This window comes from Trachypithecus francoisi, unplaced genomic scaffold (genome assembly GCF_009764315.1).
Source record: "Trachypithecus francoisi isolate TF-2019V2 unplaced genomic scaffold, Tfra_2.0 Lachesis_group15, whole genome shotgun sequence".
Classification (NCBI taxonomy): domain Eukaryota; kingdom Metazoa; phylum Chordata; class Mammalia; order Primates; family Cercopithecidae; genus Trachypithecus; species Trachypithecus francoisi.
Genome location: NW_022681460.1, coordinates 30,752,990 through 30,769,245, shown reverse-complemented (window position 1 = coordinate 30,769,245; position 16,256 = coordinate 30,752,990). Strand labels below are relative to the sequence as shown.

General features: G+C 37.5%; 1 protein-coding gene across 3 annotated transcripts in view; it reads right to left on the bottom strand.

Moving 5' to 3' along the window:
* The window catches only part of CFAP206 (cilia and flagella associated protein 206), a 70,348-nt gene that overhangs the window by 35,696 nt on the left and 18,396 nt on the right, over positions 1 to 16,256 (bottom strand). For all 3 annotated transcript variants that reach the window (XR_004442788.1, XM_033234556.1, XM_033234558.1), the window contains exons 8-11: positions 15,688 to 15,807; positions 14,366 to 14,564; positions 12,024 to 12,164; positions 8,077 to 8,270 (exon numbers count right to left, since the gene is read on the bottom strand). Coding sequence is in view for 2 of the 3 variants with exons in the window: in XM_033234556.1 (XP_033090447.1) it covers positions 8,077 to 8,270; positions 12,024 to 12,164; positions 14,366 to 14,564; positions 15,688 to 15,807 (654 nt within the window). In the remaining variant the exon portion in view is untranslated. The remainder of the gene's footprint in view (positions 1 to 8,076; positions 8,271 to 12,023; positions 12,165 to 14,365; positions 14,565 to 15,687; positions 15,808 to 16,256) is intronic.

Sequence of the window (16,256 nt, the reverse complement as noted above, 5' to 3'; positions counted from 1 at the left end):
ATAGGTTAATTGCACTGAGGAATATAAATGTAAAACTGCTAAAGAAAAATTAAAAAGCTGAATTCAAGAATGTATTTTTTAAATAAACCATACCAAGTTGGACTGATTCCAGGAATGCAAAGTTGGCTTAATTTTAGAAATAATATAATTCACCACATTAGCAGATTAAAGGATAAAGGCCAATCATTCATCTCAAAAGATGCAGAAACAGTATTTGATACAATTCAATAATTATTCATATAAAAAACTCTCAGCAAATGAGATTAGAGAGGAAACCCTTAAGAAAACGAAATCCACAAAAAGCTACAATGAGCACTGCAATTATGAAATATCAGAAATATTATTTGGGGGGATAAGAAGACGAAGCTGCCCAATTTCGCTACCTCTATTTAATACTATACTAGAGTTGCTTGTCAATGTAGTAAGATAAGACAAAAGTAGAGTATAATGACATCTACAGTCCTCCACAGTACAGACTGCAACATTAGCTAGTGCTGACTGTACTCTCTAATGGTGAAACAACAGACTACAGGAGACTGAACTGTATCTGCCTCTATTTTCAGTCTCAAGTTCAACTTTTACTTACCAAAAAAAGAAAGAAAGAAAAAGCCAGGAAGAGTTTTTAATCCTTAATAAAATCAATATAAAATTATAGCAAAAAAGGAACCGGAATGTAACACATCCTGAACAATTTGCAGCAGCAGCAGCAGAAGAAGAAAAAGGTATTTCATTTAGTTGATTTACTGTGGTTGTTGATTGTTCTCTAGCCTCACGATGACGGAAGTTGCACGGTTTTTCAATGGGACCTAGAAGCTGCTGGATGTTCTCCTGGCAGCAACCCAATGCAAACCAAAAATCTGGAAATCTTTTCACCACTCCAGGATCTGAGGGTGACATGTTTTGGAAGGATCTGCAATGTTCCATCATAAGTGTAACAAAAACTGACAATCAGGAAGCTTATGTACTCAGTGATAGTAGCACGTTTATCTCCAAGAGACATTTTATTTGGAAGACATATGGGACCAACTTTTGCTGAAAGCACTGGTTCCCCTGTTGAAGCCTGCTAGGGATTATAGCAGATTTGGCTCAATGAAAAGCTTCTCTTATTTGCCTGAAATTTCATAAAGCCTTCTCACCAAGTGTGCCCACACCAGAATTTCCAGGAAGAAACAGTTTCTTAATATAATTTTCCCAAGTGGAATAGCATATTGTATGGAATGTGTGAATTCTGACTGTTGGTACTTGTACATACTCTGGATTTCCCAGAGAATCTGGCAAGCAAACAGATTAAACCCTGAAAATTTTGATAGTGAGCTTGACCAAGCAGTTATGAATCAGTCCTACATGAAAGATGGCATCACTACAAAGGATGTCACTCATGACATCAATGGAGTGAAATCGGATGGAATTTACCAGACTATTCACATCACTCCAGAAACAGAATTTTTCATGTTAGCTTCAAAAGAACCTTAAGTCAGACCTTCTATGATGACCTGGCTGGGAAAGCTGTGGAAGTCTTTCATGCAGGAAAAGTTTGTGCTACCTTGCTTGTAAATCAGTTTTAAATGTCACACACTACTTTCTTTGCCCCTAGAATATGGAAGGTTTTAAATGTCCTGATTGCCAGAGTACTATGTTCAATGATTACAATTTTGTTCTTAGCGGTTTTGCTAAGAAGCAGCCAACAGCAGAGCTGATTAAGAAAAAATGAAGAAAAAATACAAAATGAAAACACACATAGAAGGGTGGTGGTTCCATGCTTTCTGTAACCACCACCTTGTCATTGTCAAAAGCCCCACATGGGCCGGGCACGGTGGCTCACGCCTGTAATCCCAGCACTTTGGGAGGCCCAGGCGGGTTGATCACGAGGTCAGGAGATCGAGACCATCCTAGCTAACACGGTGAAACCCCATCTCTACTAAAAATACAAATAAATTAGCTGGGCGTGGTGGCAGGCGCCTGTAGTCCCAGCTTCTCGGGAGGCTGAGGCAGGAGAATGGTGTCAACCCGGGAGGCGGAGCTTGCAGTGAGCCGAGATCGCGCCACTGCACTCCAGCCTGGGGGACAGAGCGAGACTCTGTCTTAAAAAAAAAAAAAAAAAAAAAAAGTCCCCACATGTACTATAGTTTAATCATTTTGAATTTTATGCATTAGTATATCAAAGAGCTACATACTATATCTTCCATGTATACTCTCTTCCTTGTTTAAATATTCAGTACACTCTTGCTGTGAAAATGGAGTGCTTGTAGAAAAAACAAACAAACCTTTTACTATATGAAACTTTGTAACACTTGTGAAAGCAGTTCAGCTTGGTTTATGCATAGTGTAATATTTCTCCAAGTACCACCCAAAATTCCCCACAGAACTGTCATCCTCATTAGGTGCTGGCCTCAGCCTTACCACTGGGGACATTATATTGCTGCCAGAATTTTACATCCCATTTACCTCCATTTTCTAGATATTCTCTACTTATGTTATCAAAACCACTTTCTACTTCATACAGATGCTTTCTGCAGTAGCAATTAACATTTTCCATCTATGAGTTGAGTCTTAAGAAAATGATTGCAATTATTCATTTTGCATATTACGATTTTAACATTATTGCTCCCTGCATTTGCAGTCCTCTGATTTATTTCCTCACCAGGATGCCCCCCACTCCCCACAACAACACTCACCTCCTATAATAAAGCAATATAGCGTTAAAAAAATACAAAGTCTAGGGGAATTATTATTTGCATATATTGTGATGGCCCACATTAAAAAAAAAAAAACTAACAGACTCTAAATATCAATAGACTGTCAAATATCAATTATTAGAATTAGTAAGGGAGTTTATTAAGGTTGCTGAATATAAAATCAATATGCAGAAATAAACTGTATTTCCATAATATAAGCAATAATGAACTAAAATTCAATCCTCAGCATCAACAGCATTTAAAATAGCAACAAAAAATACAAAGTCCCTACAAATAAATCTAACCAAAAAATGTGCAATTCTTTGATAGGAAATATTATAAAACTACATTGATGCTTTGGACAGGGAGACTCAATGTTGTAAAAATGTCCATTCTTCTCTTACTAACCTACATATACAAGGCAATTTCAATCAGAATTCCTTCAAGGGTTTTTAATGGAATTTCATTATGTACTTCTCAAATTTATAAAAGTAAAAAGTCTAGTATAGACAAGACTTTTCAGAGAAGAGAGAATGTGAAAATTTACTCTACCAGATATCAAGACTTATGAAGCTATTGAAGATATCAGTACAGGAATTTTTTAAAAATTGAGTAACTCAACTCAATTACAGGAATAATAGAGAGTGCAAAAATAAGCCTGTGGTTATTGATAAGACACTGTAGATCAGTGAGGAAAGGAGAGACTATTAAACAAATGGTCTACGACAATTTCACTACAAATGGGAAAAAAATAAAATTGGTTCTTTACCTCCCATCACAAACAAAAATATAATCCAAGTGAACTAAAGGCTCTACATAATAGACAAAATATATTTCTTTTAAAAAAAAAAGGTAAGAATATTTTTGTGATCTCAAAATACATAAGAACTTCTTAAACAAGACATGAAGAAAAAATAATGACACATTACACATTAAAATGGAAGACTTGTTCATCAAGAGATACCACAAAAAGAATGAAAACATAAGCCACAAACTGAGAAAACATATCTTCAAAACATATATTTAACAAAGAATTCATATCCAAAATATAATTTTGAAAAAACACTTCCTGCAAATCACTAAGATAAAGAGAAATCAACTAACAGAAAATTGGGCAAAATGAGGTCATTTCACAGATATATATTATTTAGGAATACATACATGAATGGCAAAAACTCAACTACTATTTTAGAAATAGGTAGAGAATAAAATATAACTAAATCCATCAAGTTTTATGAAGGCGTAATTAATGAAACTACTATAGGAAAAAAACACTATGAAAATGGTATTTTTATTGATGGGACAATTCAGTACAATAAATATATAAATTCCTCCACAAATTATTTCATTAGTTTAATGCAATTCCAGTTAAAATTCCAGTAAGATTTTTTGGGGAAACTTAGCAAATTCATTAAGAAACTTACATGGAAAATTTTGAAAACTAAAAGGCAAAGAAGAGAGCTTCCTTATCAGATAATAAAATATATTACAAAGCAATAGTAATTAAAGCAGTGTGGTATTAGGATAGAGAGAAATAGACTAATGCAATGGAATAGAAAGCCTAGAAATAAACCTATTTCATATGAAAGTTGTTAATACAATAGAGGTGCATCATATTTTGTGGGAAATACACTTACATTATTTAGTAAATCGTGTTAGGAAAACTGGCTTACTACATGAAGAAAAATACATTAGAATCTTTTATTATCTCCAAATAGACTAAAGATCTCAATGTAAAAAATAAATTGTGTGAAAGTTGTCAGAATCAAAATGGTGTCACTTGTGTTAAAAACTCTGACAAACAGAGCCACGGATGGCCAGGAAGGAAGGGCTCCCATGGCAAATCCCTTTTTAAAATTATCAAAAAGACTCTCCAAAAAACACAATCCTGCTCAAAAGTCACCACAACCTTACACAGAAAAAATATTTCTGTGATGACATCTGCCCAGCAACTGCCTGTCCAACCAAGCCAAGGATAATGATTTTTTTTTTTTTTTTTTTTTGTGAGACAAGAGTCTCGCTCTGTTGCCAGGCTGGAGTGGAGTGGTGCGATCTCGGCTCACTGCAACCTCTGACTCCCTGGTTCAAGCGATTCTCCTGCCTCAGCCTCCTAAGTAGCTGGGAATACAGGCACGCGCCATGACGCCCAGCTAATTTTTGTATTTTTAGTAGAGACAGGGTTTCACCATGTTGACCAGGATGGTCTCGAACTCCTGACCTTGTAATCCACCCGCCTCAGCCTCCCAAAGTGTTGGGATTACAGGCGTAAGCCACTACGCCTGGCCAGGATAACTATCTTAAACAATTATGTAATCCTCCTAATTTTTCCCTTAACAGACTTTGTCTTTCTTTACCTCTCTGAATACACACATAGTTTACTATGGCAAGTGTATTCTCATTGCAGTGCCTGGTCCTGAACAAATATCATTTTCTTTTAGAGAGTATCTGTTATTTAGATTGACAATTTAAAAAGAAGAAAATGGGCTGGATGTGGTGGCTCACGCATGTAATCCCAGCACTTTGGGAGGCTGAGGCAAGAGGATTGCTTGAGCCTAGGAGTTCAAGACCAGCCTGAGCAACAAAGTGAGGCACCGTCTCTAGAAAAACTAAAAAAAAAAAAAAAAAAAAAAAAAATTATCCAGGCATGGTGGTGCATGCCTGTGGTCTCAGCTACACAAAAGCCCAAGGCAAGAGGATTGCTTGAACCCAGAAGGTCAACACTGTAGTGAGCTATGTTCATGCCACTGCACTCCAGCCTGGGCTACAGAGTGAGCCTCTGTCTCAAAAAAATAAAAAGAAAATAAAAAGAAAATGTAAAAGAATAATCTTAGGAGAGAGAAGAATTTCTAAAATAAGATTTTTAAAAAGTACAATCTTTAAAGGAAAAAATTATTAGTTATGACTACATTAAAATTAAAGATGTGTCTTCAATGAAGGATTCGACTTACAAAGTTAACAGAGAGGTGTCAGGCTGGGAAAGACATTTGCAACTTCTATAACTTAGAAAGGATTAATATTTAGAATAGAAAGGAACTGCCAATCAACAACTTAAAAACAGAGCGAATGGAGAAAAAAAAAAAAAACTGGCAAAAGTTATAAATAGGCAATGCACAGAAGGGGAAACCTGAACAGATAAATAAGAAGAAATGCTAAACTTCACTATTAGAAAAACGCACAATAAAACAGTAATAAGGGCCCAGCGCGGTGGCTCATGCCTGTAATCCCAGCACTTTGGGAGGCCGAGGTGGCTGGATCATGAGGTCAGGAGTTCAAGACTAGCTGGGCCAAGATGGTGAAACCCTGTCTCTGCTAAAAATACAAAAATTAGCCAGGCGTGGTGGTGGACGCCTGTAATCCCAACTACTCAGGAGGCTGAGGCAGAGAATTGCTTGAACCAGGGAGGCGGAGCTTGCAGTGAGCTGATATCACGCCACTGCACTCCAGCCTGGGCAACAGAGCAAGAGTCCATCTCAGAAAAAAAAAAAGAAACAATAATAAGTACCATTTCAAATTCATCAAATTGGCAAATATTACAAACTGAAGTATTAACAAGTCCTCTCAGGATTATGGGTAACTGACAAGCCTTATAATGAAGTTAAATTGGCACATTTTCAGAGTAACTAACCTTTTAGTGGAAACAAAAATTGTAGGCCTACCTACTATTGGGCTCACATACAGAAAGACACTGTAGACAAGACCAATTTCTCATCACAACAGGAGGAATCTAGAAGGCTCTGCAGAATAGCTTCATCGGAAAGGGGCGCTGGAGCCATACATCAACGATGTCATCACAATGTCAGAATAACCCAATGTCAGAACACAGCACATCACGATGTCAGAGTAACAGCACCAACTGAGCTGTCCACGGTCCTGACTGCCATACTTCCCCCACCCGCCTCGATGACTAAGTCCTTAGCTTGTTTCTGATCTTCCTGCCCAAGTGTTCAGACCATCCTCTGTGCTCCACTGTCACCCGCCCAACAGTCCTCTCCCTAATTACTGCTTGGATCTCTGCTGGCCAGGTCAGTGGCACAAAGCCCACCTGCTTCATAGTTAAAATGTTGACAAAAATAGCAAACGAGTCCGGGCGTGGTGGCTCACGCCTGTAATTCCAGCACTTTGGGAGGCCAAGGTGGGTGGATCACCTGAGATCAGGAGTTCGAGACCAGCCTGGCCAACATGGTGAAACTCTTATCTCTACTAAAAATACAAAAAATTAGCCAGGAGTGGTGCTGTCCACCTGTAGTCCCAGATACTCGGAAGGTTAAGACAGGAAAATTGCTTGAATCTGGGAGGTGGAAGTTGCAGTGAGCCGAGATCACTGCACTCCAGCCTGGGCAACAGAGCAAGACTTGGTCAAAAAAAAAAAGCAAACAGTAGACATTTTAAACCATGTATTTCAAAATGTTTTCATTTTAGTGAGTTTAAAAGAAAGAAACTCAACAAGAGAGAGGAGAGACAGAAAGACCACTTAAGAGATGAACAGCAGGCTGGGCATGGTGGCTTATGCCTATAATCCCAATATTTTGGGATGCCAAGGCAGGAGGATAACTTGAAGCCACAAGTTTGAGACCAGCCTGGGCAACATGGCAAGACCCTATCTCTACAAAAAAAGTTTTTTTAAAAAATTAGCCAGGCATGGTGGCACTTGCCTGTAGCCCCAGCTTCTTGGGAGACTGAGGCAAGAGGATCCCAGGAGTTGGAGGCTACAGTGAGCTATGATTGTGCCACTGCTCTCCATCCTGGGTGACAGAGTGAGACCTTGTCTCTAAAAAGAACATAAAAAGAGATGAACAATGAAAATGAGAGAAAAAGAGGAAGAACGTGAGAATATATAGCATTCAAATGTGAGTTCCAAACTGGTAGAGATTTTTATCTGTTTTGTTTCATGAAATCCCTTATGCCAAGAATAATTACCAACACACAATAAGTGGCTTACTAAATAAGATGAATGAATTAATCAATAGACACAGACATACAAGAAACCCACCGTGAGATCCATTTTGTGGCCTTTCAGACTACTACAGTTTAAACCTGTTAAATTGTTTTGCACCTCTGAGTATAAGTTACTATCCATGTTATCTGTGTTGAGCTCCTCCAATTTTAGATACAGAAATATACTGCAGCTTCAATTATTTATAAGTCAATGAAGTCCTTTGCATTCAGATTTCCCCATTTCCTAATTCATCAATTTGACTCCATATCCTGTTTTCATTATTCTTTATTTATTCCATTAGTTTTCATCTTCAGATGTGAATCCCTTTAAGACAACCTGTAAAGACCCTCATCTGACTCTCTCTCTCTGCCTGGACTTGGGAAGCATTCTACAACAAAATACAACTTTTAAATTAACTATATTTTTAAATGTCATAAATTCATAAAATATATTGACCCTGCTTACCTGAGAATATGGAATCAGTGTTTCAAACTGTTGATGAAGTTCCAATAGCTGAATTAACTCTGTATTTTTTTTGGCCTTTTCTCTAACTATATCAATATAATGTTCAGGATTTTCTGCAAATGAATATGCAGCATCTTTACTATTGAATGTGTAATATTTTGCTTTATATTTTAAAATTCCAATTGCTGGATTTCCTGAAAATAAAAAGAATTAAACATGAAATGTCTTGATCGCTTATGAAATATTGTTATTCTGGCCGGGCACGGTGGCTCACACCTGTAATTCCAGCACTTTGGGAGGCCAAAGCAGGCAGACCACCTGAGGTCAGGAGTTCAAGACCAGCCTGACCAACAAGGTGAAACCCCGTCTCTACTAAAAATACAAAAATTAGATGGGCATGGTAGTGTGTGCCTGTAATTCCAGCTATTCAAGAGGCTCAGGCAGGAGAATAGCTTGAACCTGAGAGGCGGAGGTTGCAGTGAGCTGAGATCGTGCCATTGCACTCCAGCCTGAGTGACAGAGCGAGACTCTGTCTCAAGAAAAAAAAAAAAAGAAAAAAGAAAAGAAATGTTGTTACTCTGTGTTTGTAACATACCATAGAGCCATTCCTCATCCACTCCTTTTTTTTTTTTTTTTTTTTTTTTTTAGACTGTGTCCCACTCTTATCATCCTGGCTGGAGTGCAGTGGCACAATCTTAGCTCACTACAGCATCAACATCCCAGGCTCGAGGGATCCTCCTGCCTTACCCTCCCAGGTAGCTGGGACTACAGACATTTGCCACCCCACCTAGCTAACCCCTTTTGGAGAGATAGGGTTTCACCACGTCATCCAGGCTGGTCTCAAACTCCTAGACTCAAGCGATCTGCTCCCCTCGGCCTCCCAAAGTGTTGGGATTACTGACATAAGCCACCACTCCTGGCCCTTCCATTTTTTTTTTTTTTTTTTGAAACAAAGTCTTGCTCTGTCACCCAGGCCAGAGTCCAGTGGCGTGATCTCAGCTCACTGCAACCTCTGCCTCCCAAGTTCAAGCAATTCTCCTGTCTCAGTTTCTTGAGGAGCTGGGATTACAGGTATGCACCACCACACCCAGCTAATTTTTGTATTTTTAATAGAGACGGGGTTTCAACAAATTGGTCAGGCTGGTCTTGAACTCCTGACCTCAGGTGATCCACCTGCCTCGGCCTCCCAAAGTGCTGGGATTACAGGCATGAGCCACCACGCTCAGCCCCTTCCACTCCATTTTTAACATATCACTTATGCTTTTTTTGCTAAAATGTTATAATTAGCATTTTAATTTATACATTTTTAAATGATATGTGAAATCCATACTAATTATATTTTTATGTTAAAGTATGATTTTAAACTGTATTTTATGTAAAAATACTTTCCACTATTCAGATATAATAATTTTAAAAATCTTTTATGAAAAGCCACTTACTCATCTGGCAGATTTTTCAAAGCTACTTCAACTAACTACTGCAAGGTCTATGTTTAAAATAACCCAGTAAGAACTACAAAAATGGGTCATCTTTTTCAAAATGCAAATTTGCATATTAGCAAATATTTTGCACGGTAAAAAGATACTACATAGACTATAGATAATTAAATATCCACATAGTTTGTGGAAGTTGTATTAGAAAGAGTAACTGTCTTATTCATTTATTCTTTCATTTATCCAACAAATAGTTATTGACCATGTTCTTGGTGCTAAGCCTGTAGAAGATAACAGATTCCCTGCTCTCAAAAAATCACAAATATATCATAGGCCACAGAGTGACAAGTGCTACATGAAAAAAGTAATAAAGGAGGTTAAACATATAGTAAAAGCAAGAAGTGTGCAAGTGATACTTTAAATTGAGTGATTAGGGAAGACTGAATAAAATGAGGCAGCAAGGCGAGTAGCAACCTGGAAGGCAGAGCTTTCCAAGTAGAGTGCAAAGGCTCTGAGGTGAAAGTAGGCTTCGACTGTTCAACAGCAGCAAGAAAGCCAGAGCTGCTGGAATGGAGCAAATGAGGGAAGGTGTGGTAGGCAATGAAGTCATCAGAAAAGGACCCTGACTGGTAAGCACCAGTGTTACCCTGGGATTTAAGTCATGTGGTCTCTATTCCTGAATGGAAGAAGGGCAGTTCTACAGAATTCATCTGAAGTAATGCAGGTTGCTGCTGCCCAGAAAATAATGAAGTAGAAATAATGTAGCAAGCAGAAATAGTCAGAATTCACTTATTCAGAGAGGAATCTGAAACTCATGGTCCCATAAGCTCTTCTACTTTTCTACTTTGCCTTTTTTCTTCTTAAACTTATAGTTGGGAGACCCTGGAAGGGACCATACAGACCTCCTGGTTGATCCTTTTCATTTTCCTGAGGGGAAACTGAAGTTCACAGAGGTTGTGAGATTTCATAAATGTTACCTAGTTCACTAAGGACACAGACCAGGCTTTTCTGAACCCTAGCCCATAGCTTTTCCAACTACATCATGCTTCCTCTGCCATCATGCCACATCCATGTTTCTCCTTTCCTTTCTTATTTGTGTGAAACAGGGAAGGAAGGAAGGAATGGAGAGGAGGAGGGAGGCAGGGGAGGGAGAGAGGAAGGGAGGAGAAAGAAAAGGAAACTATCTACATTCCATTGCATTTTACCTCTGCAAGGCTCTTGATTGTTTTCTCCCCAGTACCAGTGACCCTCATTGGGCCTCAGAATATTACTCTCAATTTCCCACAGTAAATATTTTGTTATTCCCATTATCAAAAATGTAATAACATTTTTTAAATGAGCCAATTGTGTGCTCTCTCTAGCCTGTATACACACAATCCCAATAGTTATTTTTAACGAAAAAATACCCAATTTTGAAACTTAACAAAAGAAATAAAGAAAAAAAAGAAAGAAGAAAAATAAGGTTAATGGTGTAAAGTAAATTAAGACACAATCTTGTCACAGTTTTCATTCTAGCCCTGGCAGGCTTTTTCTTATTCACAATTCACACAGCACTTTTTGGATAGTAATTTTATTTCATCTCTATCTCTGATTTATTCTTTATTTTGGAGAAGCTCTAATAATATACATCATAGAGAAATTTTACTTGATATTAGCCATTTCCTTATAGGGGTCTAACAGAGAAATCCTAATCTATGCCAGTGAAATATAACTGTAAAGTAACAAAGAATATTTTTTAACAAACATGTCAGTCAAATAAGTGTTGCTCTTTCAGTAATTACTTTGGAAGATTATATATTTTTAGTAATGTTGTGTAACATTTCTTTTGTTTTGTTTTGTTTTTGAAAGGAAGTCTCACTTTGTTGCCCAGCTGAAGTGCAGTGGAGTGATCTCTGCTCACTGCAATCTCTGCCTCCCGGGTTCAAGTGACTCTCCTGCTTCAGCCTCCCGAGTAGCTGGGACTACAGGCATGTACCACCATGCCTGGCTAATTTTTGCATTTTTAGTAAAGACAGGGTTTCACCATGTTGGCCAGGCTGGTCTCCAACCCCTGACCTCAAGCCTGGCTAATTTTTGCATTTTTAGTAAAGACAGGGTTTCACCATGTTGGCCAGGCTGGTCTCCAACCCCTGACCTCAAGTGATCCACCCGCCTTGGCCTCCCAAAGTACTGGGATTACAGGCGTGAGCCACTGCATCCAGTCAATGTCGTGTAACATTTCTAGAATTCTTCATTGGCCATATGAGTCATCCCCTTTCAATGGTACTACAGCATCCATATTTCATGACACATATACACTTTTCCATTACTAATGACTTATAACTTCTTACTTAAGTCAGTCTACCAGAGCACCTCCAAAATGAAGACTTTGTCTGGATCATCTTTGTAGATCCTTTGTTAGTTCACCATTAGATTCCATAAAGTTTTTAAAGTGAATATTCAAGTGACAATGACAGAACTCCATATAAAGAAAAAATTGGGGAAAGGAGAGCAGTCTCATTTCCAATGATATACCTGGAAGGAGAAGACCATCTGTTGCAGCAAACGTGTAAGCACAAAATCCCCGATATTGAATTAATAGTTTATCAAAATTTGCTGTTGTTTCTGGGAAAAGCCATTCTAGTTTTCTGAAATCTGCCACATTTACTCTATCTTCTGAAATGAAGGAGAACAAGAAAAGTTTTAATTCAGTGAGAAAGTTAAATTTCCAAAATAAATCAGCAGTAGCTCATTCTAAACATTACTTTTTTATTGCTTTGTACTTTTCTCGATGGGCAAAAACTTGATATTCACAAAACCAGATATATGAGGAAGTCTATTGAAGCAAAGAAGTACAAATGACCTCAGTGACATATAATGTCATGTAAGTTTCTGGGGCAAACTTGGAGGTAGGACTTTGCTCCAGAATGAAGAACAGAAAGGAGAGGCCATTTCTGACAAGCATGCTCTGCTGCTGAGAGAAAAGCTGACTGGGGCACTTCCAAAAGTGTGTAGTGCTTCCTGCCGCTGCAGAGTAAATAACCCAAGGAGTTGAGCAGAATAGACTGGCTGCTATGTGACCCAGACAGAGATAGATTGACCTCATTCAATATAGCGTTGTTCTTAATAATATCCTAGGTGGCAAAATATGTTTAATATGACGCTTATAAACTAGGACTATTGCTTCTTGAAACAACAGAGAAGGTTCTGAGCAAAGACAGTCAAGAAAATGTTAACTGATTTTGATAACAAGGTGTGTAATTTTTGTTCTTTATATTTTTAAAAATTCTTCCTACTGTTGGTTAGCTTACCTATTTACATTTGATAAGCAAACTGAATAAATTTTTACACAAATAATACCACATATTTATAAAACATTGTTCCCGAAGTTTCTTAGCTTTCACAATCCCACATACACTTCTGTGCCTGGTTCTAAACCCAAAAAGCAGGCACCACAAATGATCTTGTGGCTACCACAAAAATAAATGCGTAATTTATAGAAAATAAATCCTCTCTCTTTTTTCCTGATATGCCTGAAAGCCTCTAACAGTGACAGTATGTGGCAGGTGTAAATGAAATTCTTTTAGAACACTGGCTTGACCAATTCACTGGAGCAGTAATTTAATAGTGTTGTAGTGAATAAAAAGTTCTGACGTAGGGTAGAAAATGACACATCTAAATCTAAGAAGCTGCAGGTAAACAGTCTTGCCAATATGGTTAGCTTAATATCCACTGTTGAAGCTACTTTAACTTTTCAATTTCATTTAATATTTGCTTAGATATGCTGCTTTAATGAAATGAAATGAGTAATAAAAAACTTGAACTGAAAGGATATTTTTTAGTTTCTGATTTAGTTCTCAGTTTTTATACATTCTAATAGTTTAAGAAATCACTGCTATATTTTTATTTTTCATCTTTAAAAAGTAGAATTTGAAAAGAAAATTTGTAAATTATTAATTTTATTTTCTGAAAAGACTCTCTTTTTATGCAACATCAGCATCTCAAGTCCCAGGCTCTTTTTTGGCATTCCTCATAAATGTTAACTTGTCTTTAGCTAAGAGAGAAGGGTCTAAAATGATTAAAAGTTTATTGATAAAGATTGTTTTTCTGTAAGAATCAATGCATCTTCTAAAGGACCTAAATAAGTTCAATTAATTTTACAGGGATAACATTTATTGGTTTGTAAATTCTCAACTTGAATCTGAGGTAGATATGTAACAAATAACATTCTAAAGAAATGGAGCTTTATTTGCAACAAAATAGCAAGGATTAATATTCTTTTCTCCAACAAATCAATAATAAAATTACTAGGACTGCAATAGAAACACATCTGCACAAAAAAGATTGTTAATCAAAATATGAACGATAACACTAGGAATGGTTATTGCTGGATAGTAAGTTATTCAGTTTACATTTTTTCTGTTTTCCACACCTCCTCTCATGAACATGAGTGCCTTTTTTTTTTTTTTTTTGAGATGGAGCCTCACTCTGTCACCCAGGCTGGAGTGCAAAGACACAATCTTGGCTCACTGCAACCCTGCCCCGCTGGGTTCAAGTGATTCTCGTGCCTCAGCCTCCTGGGTAGCTGGGATTACAGGTGCCTGCCACCATGCCCGGTTAATTTTTGTATTTTTAATAGAGACGGAGTTTTGCCATGTTGGCCAGATTGGTTTCGAACTCCTGGCGTCAGGTGATCCACCCGCCTCAGCCCCCCAAAGTGCTGGGATTACAGGCCACCTGGCCCTCATTAGTACTTTATAATCAAGAAAAATGTTTAATGCTTTATCAGAAAGATATGAAATTTTTAGAACAAAAGAGTGACTTTATTCTAGAGGTAATTTTAAAAAGAAGAGGAAATAGTGGATGATTTTCATTACCCATGTGCTCTTTCATTCTACACACATCAGTTTTCACAGTTGCTCCATTAAGAAGACGTTGCATTGCTCTCTCAGGAAAGTAAAGTTCGTGAGCACCCAGGAATGGCTGAATGTGAGTGAATAAATTAGTGAGGACACCAACCACAATAGTTTCGTCTTGCAAGCTGGTCCACAGAGTAGAAAGTGCAACGAAGATAGGCTGAGGCAGAGAAAAAAAATATTCAAAATGCAACTGTGTAATAAAATTATAAATCACTGTACTCTTTAAGATAAATACAATTGTCATTTGTAAAGAAGCTAATTCTCCCTAAGCAAAAGTCTTACAAACTTAGACAGTAGACTTTAGATAGAAATTTAATTCATAAATTATGAGAAAATAAATTTGCATTTTATTTCAAAGCATTTTATTTTAGTATGATTATTATAAAGTTAGTTTACTTTAAAAAGCCAAACACATGTGATCACCTAAGAAAGACTTATGGACTCTTCATCTCAAAAAACCAAGGGATAAATGTCTTAAGAAAAAAAAAAGAGGGCCACGCACAGTAGCTCACGCCTGTAATCCCAGCATTTTGGGAGGCCAAGGTGGGCAGATCACCTGAGGTCAGGAGTTCAAACCAGCCTGGCCAACATGGCGAAACCCCATCTCTACTAAAAATACAAAAATTAGCCGGGCATGGTGGTGGACACCTGTAACCCCAGCTACTTGGGAGGCTGAGGCAGGAGAATGGCATGAACTCGGGAGGCAGAGCTTGCAGTGAGCCGAGATCGCGCCACTGCACTCCAGCCTGGGCGACAAAGCGAGACTCTGTCTCAAATAAATAAATAAATAAATAAAATACTACACGTACACTTTATACCTCCTTATCCAGATAAGGTTTGCCAGGTTTGTCCATAAAATGGTGCAGATAATCAGAAAACCAATATTTAAGTGCAGGCCTGGTAAACAAAGTGATTATTATCTGTCTTTTCAGAAAGGTCACAAGTTACATCATGTCTGTACTGGAGGCAATTTCTGACCAGCTACTATGAATACATTTTCAACCACAGTATTATGATTATTTCTGTTGTCACAGGCAATACTGATATGGTTATCATACTATACAGTTGCAGTTCCTTTAGTAGCAGTTGCTTAGGTAGGGGAATTCTCTCATCCAACTTGTAATTTACTATTATGGCAAAGTAACCATAAGGAACAGGATCAACTTATATAAAACATTGTATTTTTAGAAATTAAATATAATTATAACGACTTGTGATCCAATATTATAGGACCCAAAAGGAAATTCACCTTAAGGTCAAAGTTTATGACAAATACTTACGAAGACTTGTGATGTTGGGACTGCTGTCTTTGATTTTATGGTCATTTTTAATTGTTCCAGATGGGCTCCTAACTGTTTTGTCATCATTTCCACTTCTTGAGCACCAGTAATTATATCTGACTGTGAAAACAATATAATTTGCATTAATATTTTTATAATTCTAGTATAAAAATCATATGTGTTTCAGACCATACCTGCTCCCCACATCCTCTGAAAGTAGGCTCAATGACAGCAGGAAGTCTGTTCTCCGTGAGATCCTCAACACCTAGAACAGTACCAGCATATGTATGGGGCTCCCAAGATATTTGTGAGTTGGATGAATCTTTTGAAATACAATGGATATAATTTTTCTTAAATGTATACAGGTATTCTTGGATTTAAGTATAATTGCATTCTTGAGAAATGGATCCTCAAGAATCCGTTTTTGTATAGCTGTTATTTTCCTATTCCTCAATGACAAAATTAATTAAGGGTTCCTCTGAAAATTTTGTTGATAACAAGATTTAATCAAATCACATTGAGAAAAAACCTGTTAGGAGTGAGCCAGCAGGGCACTGCAGATTGGCAAG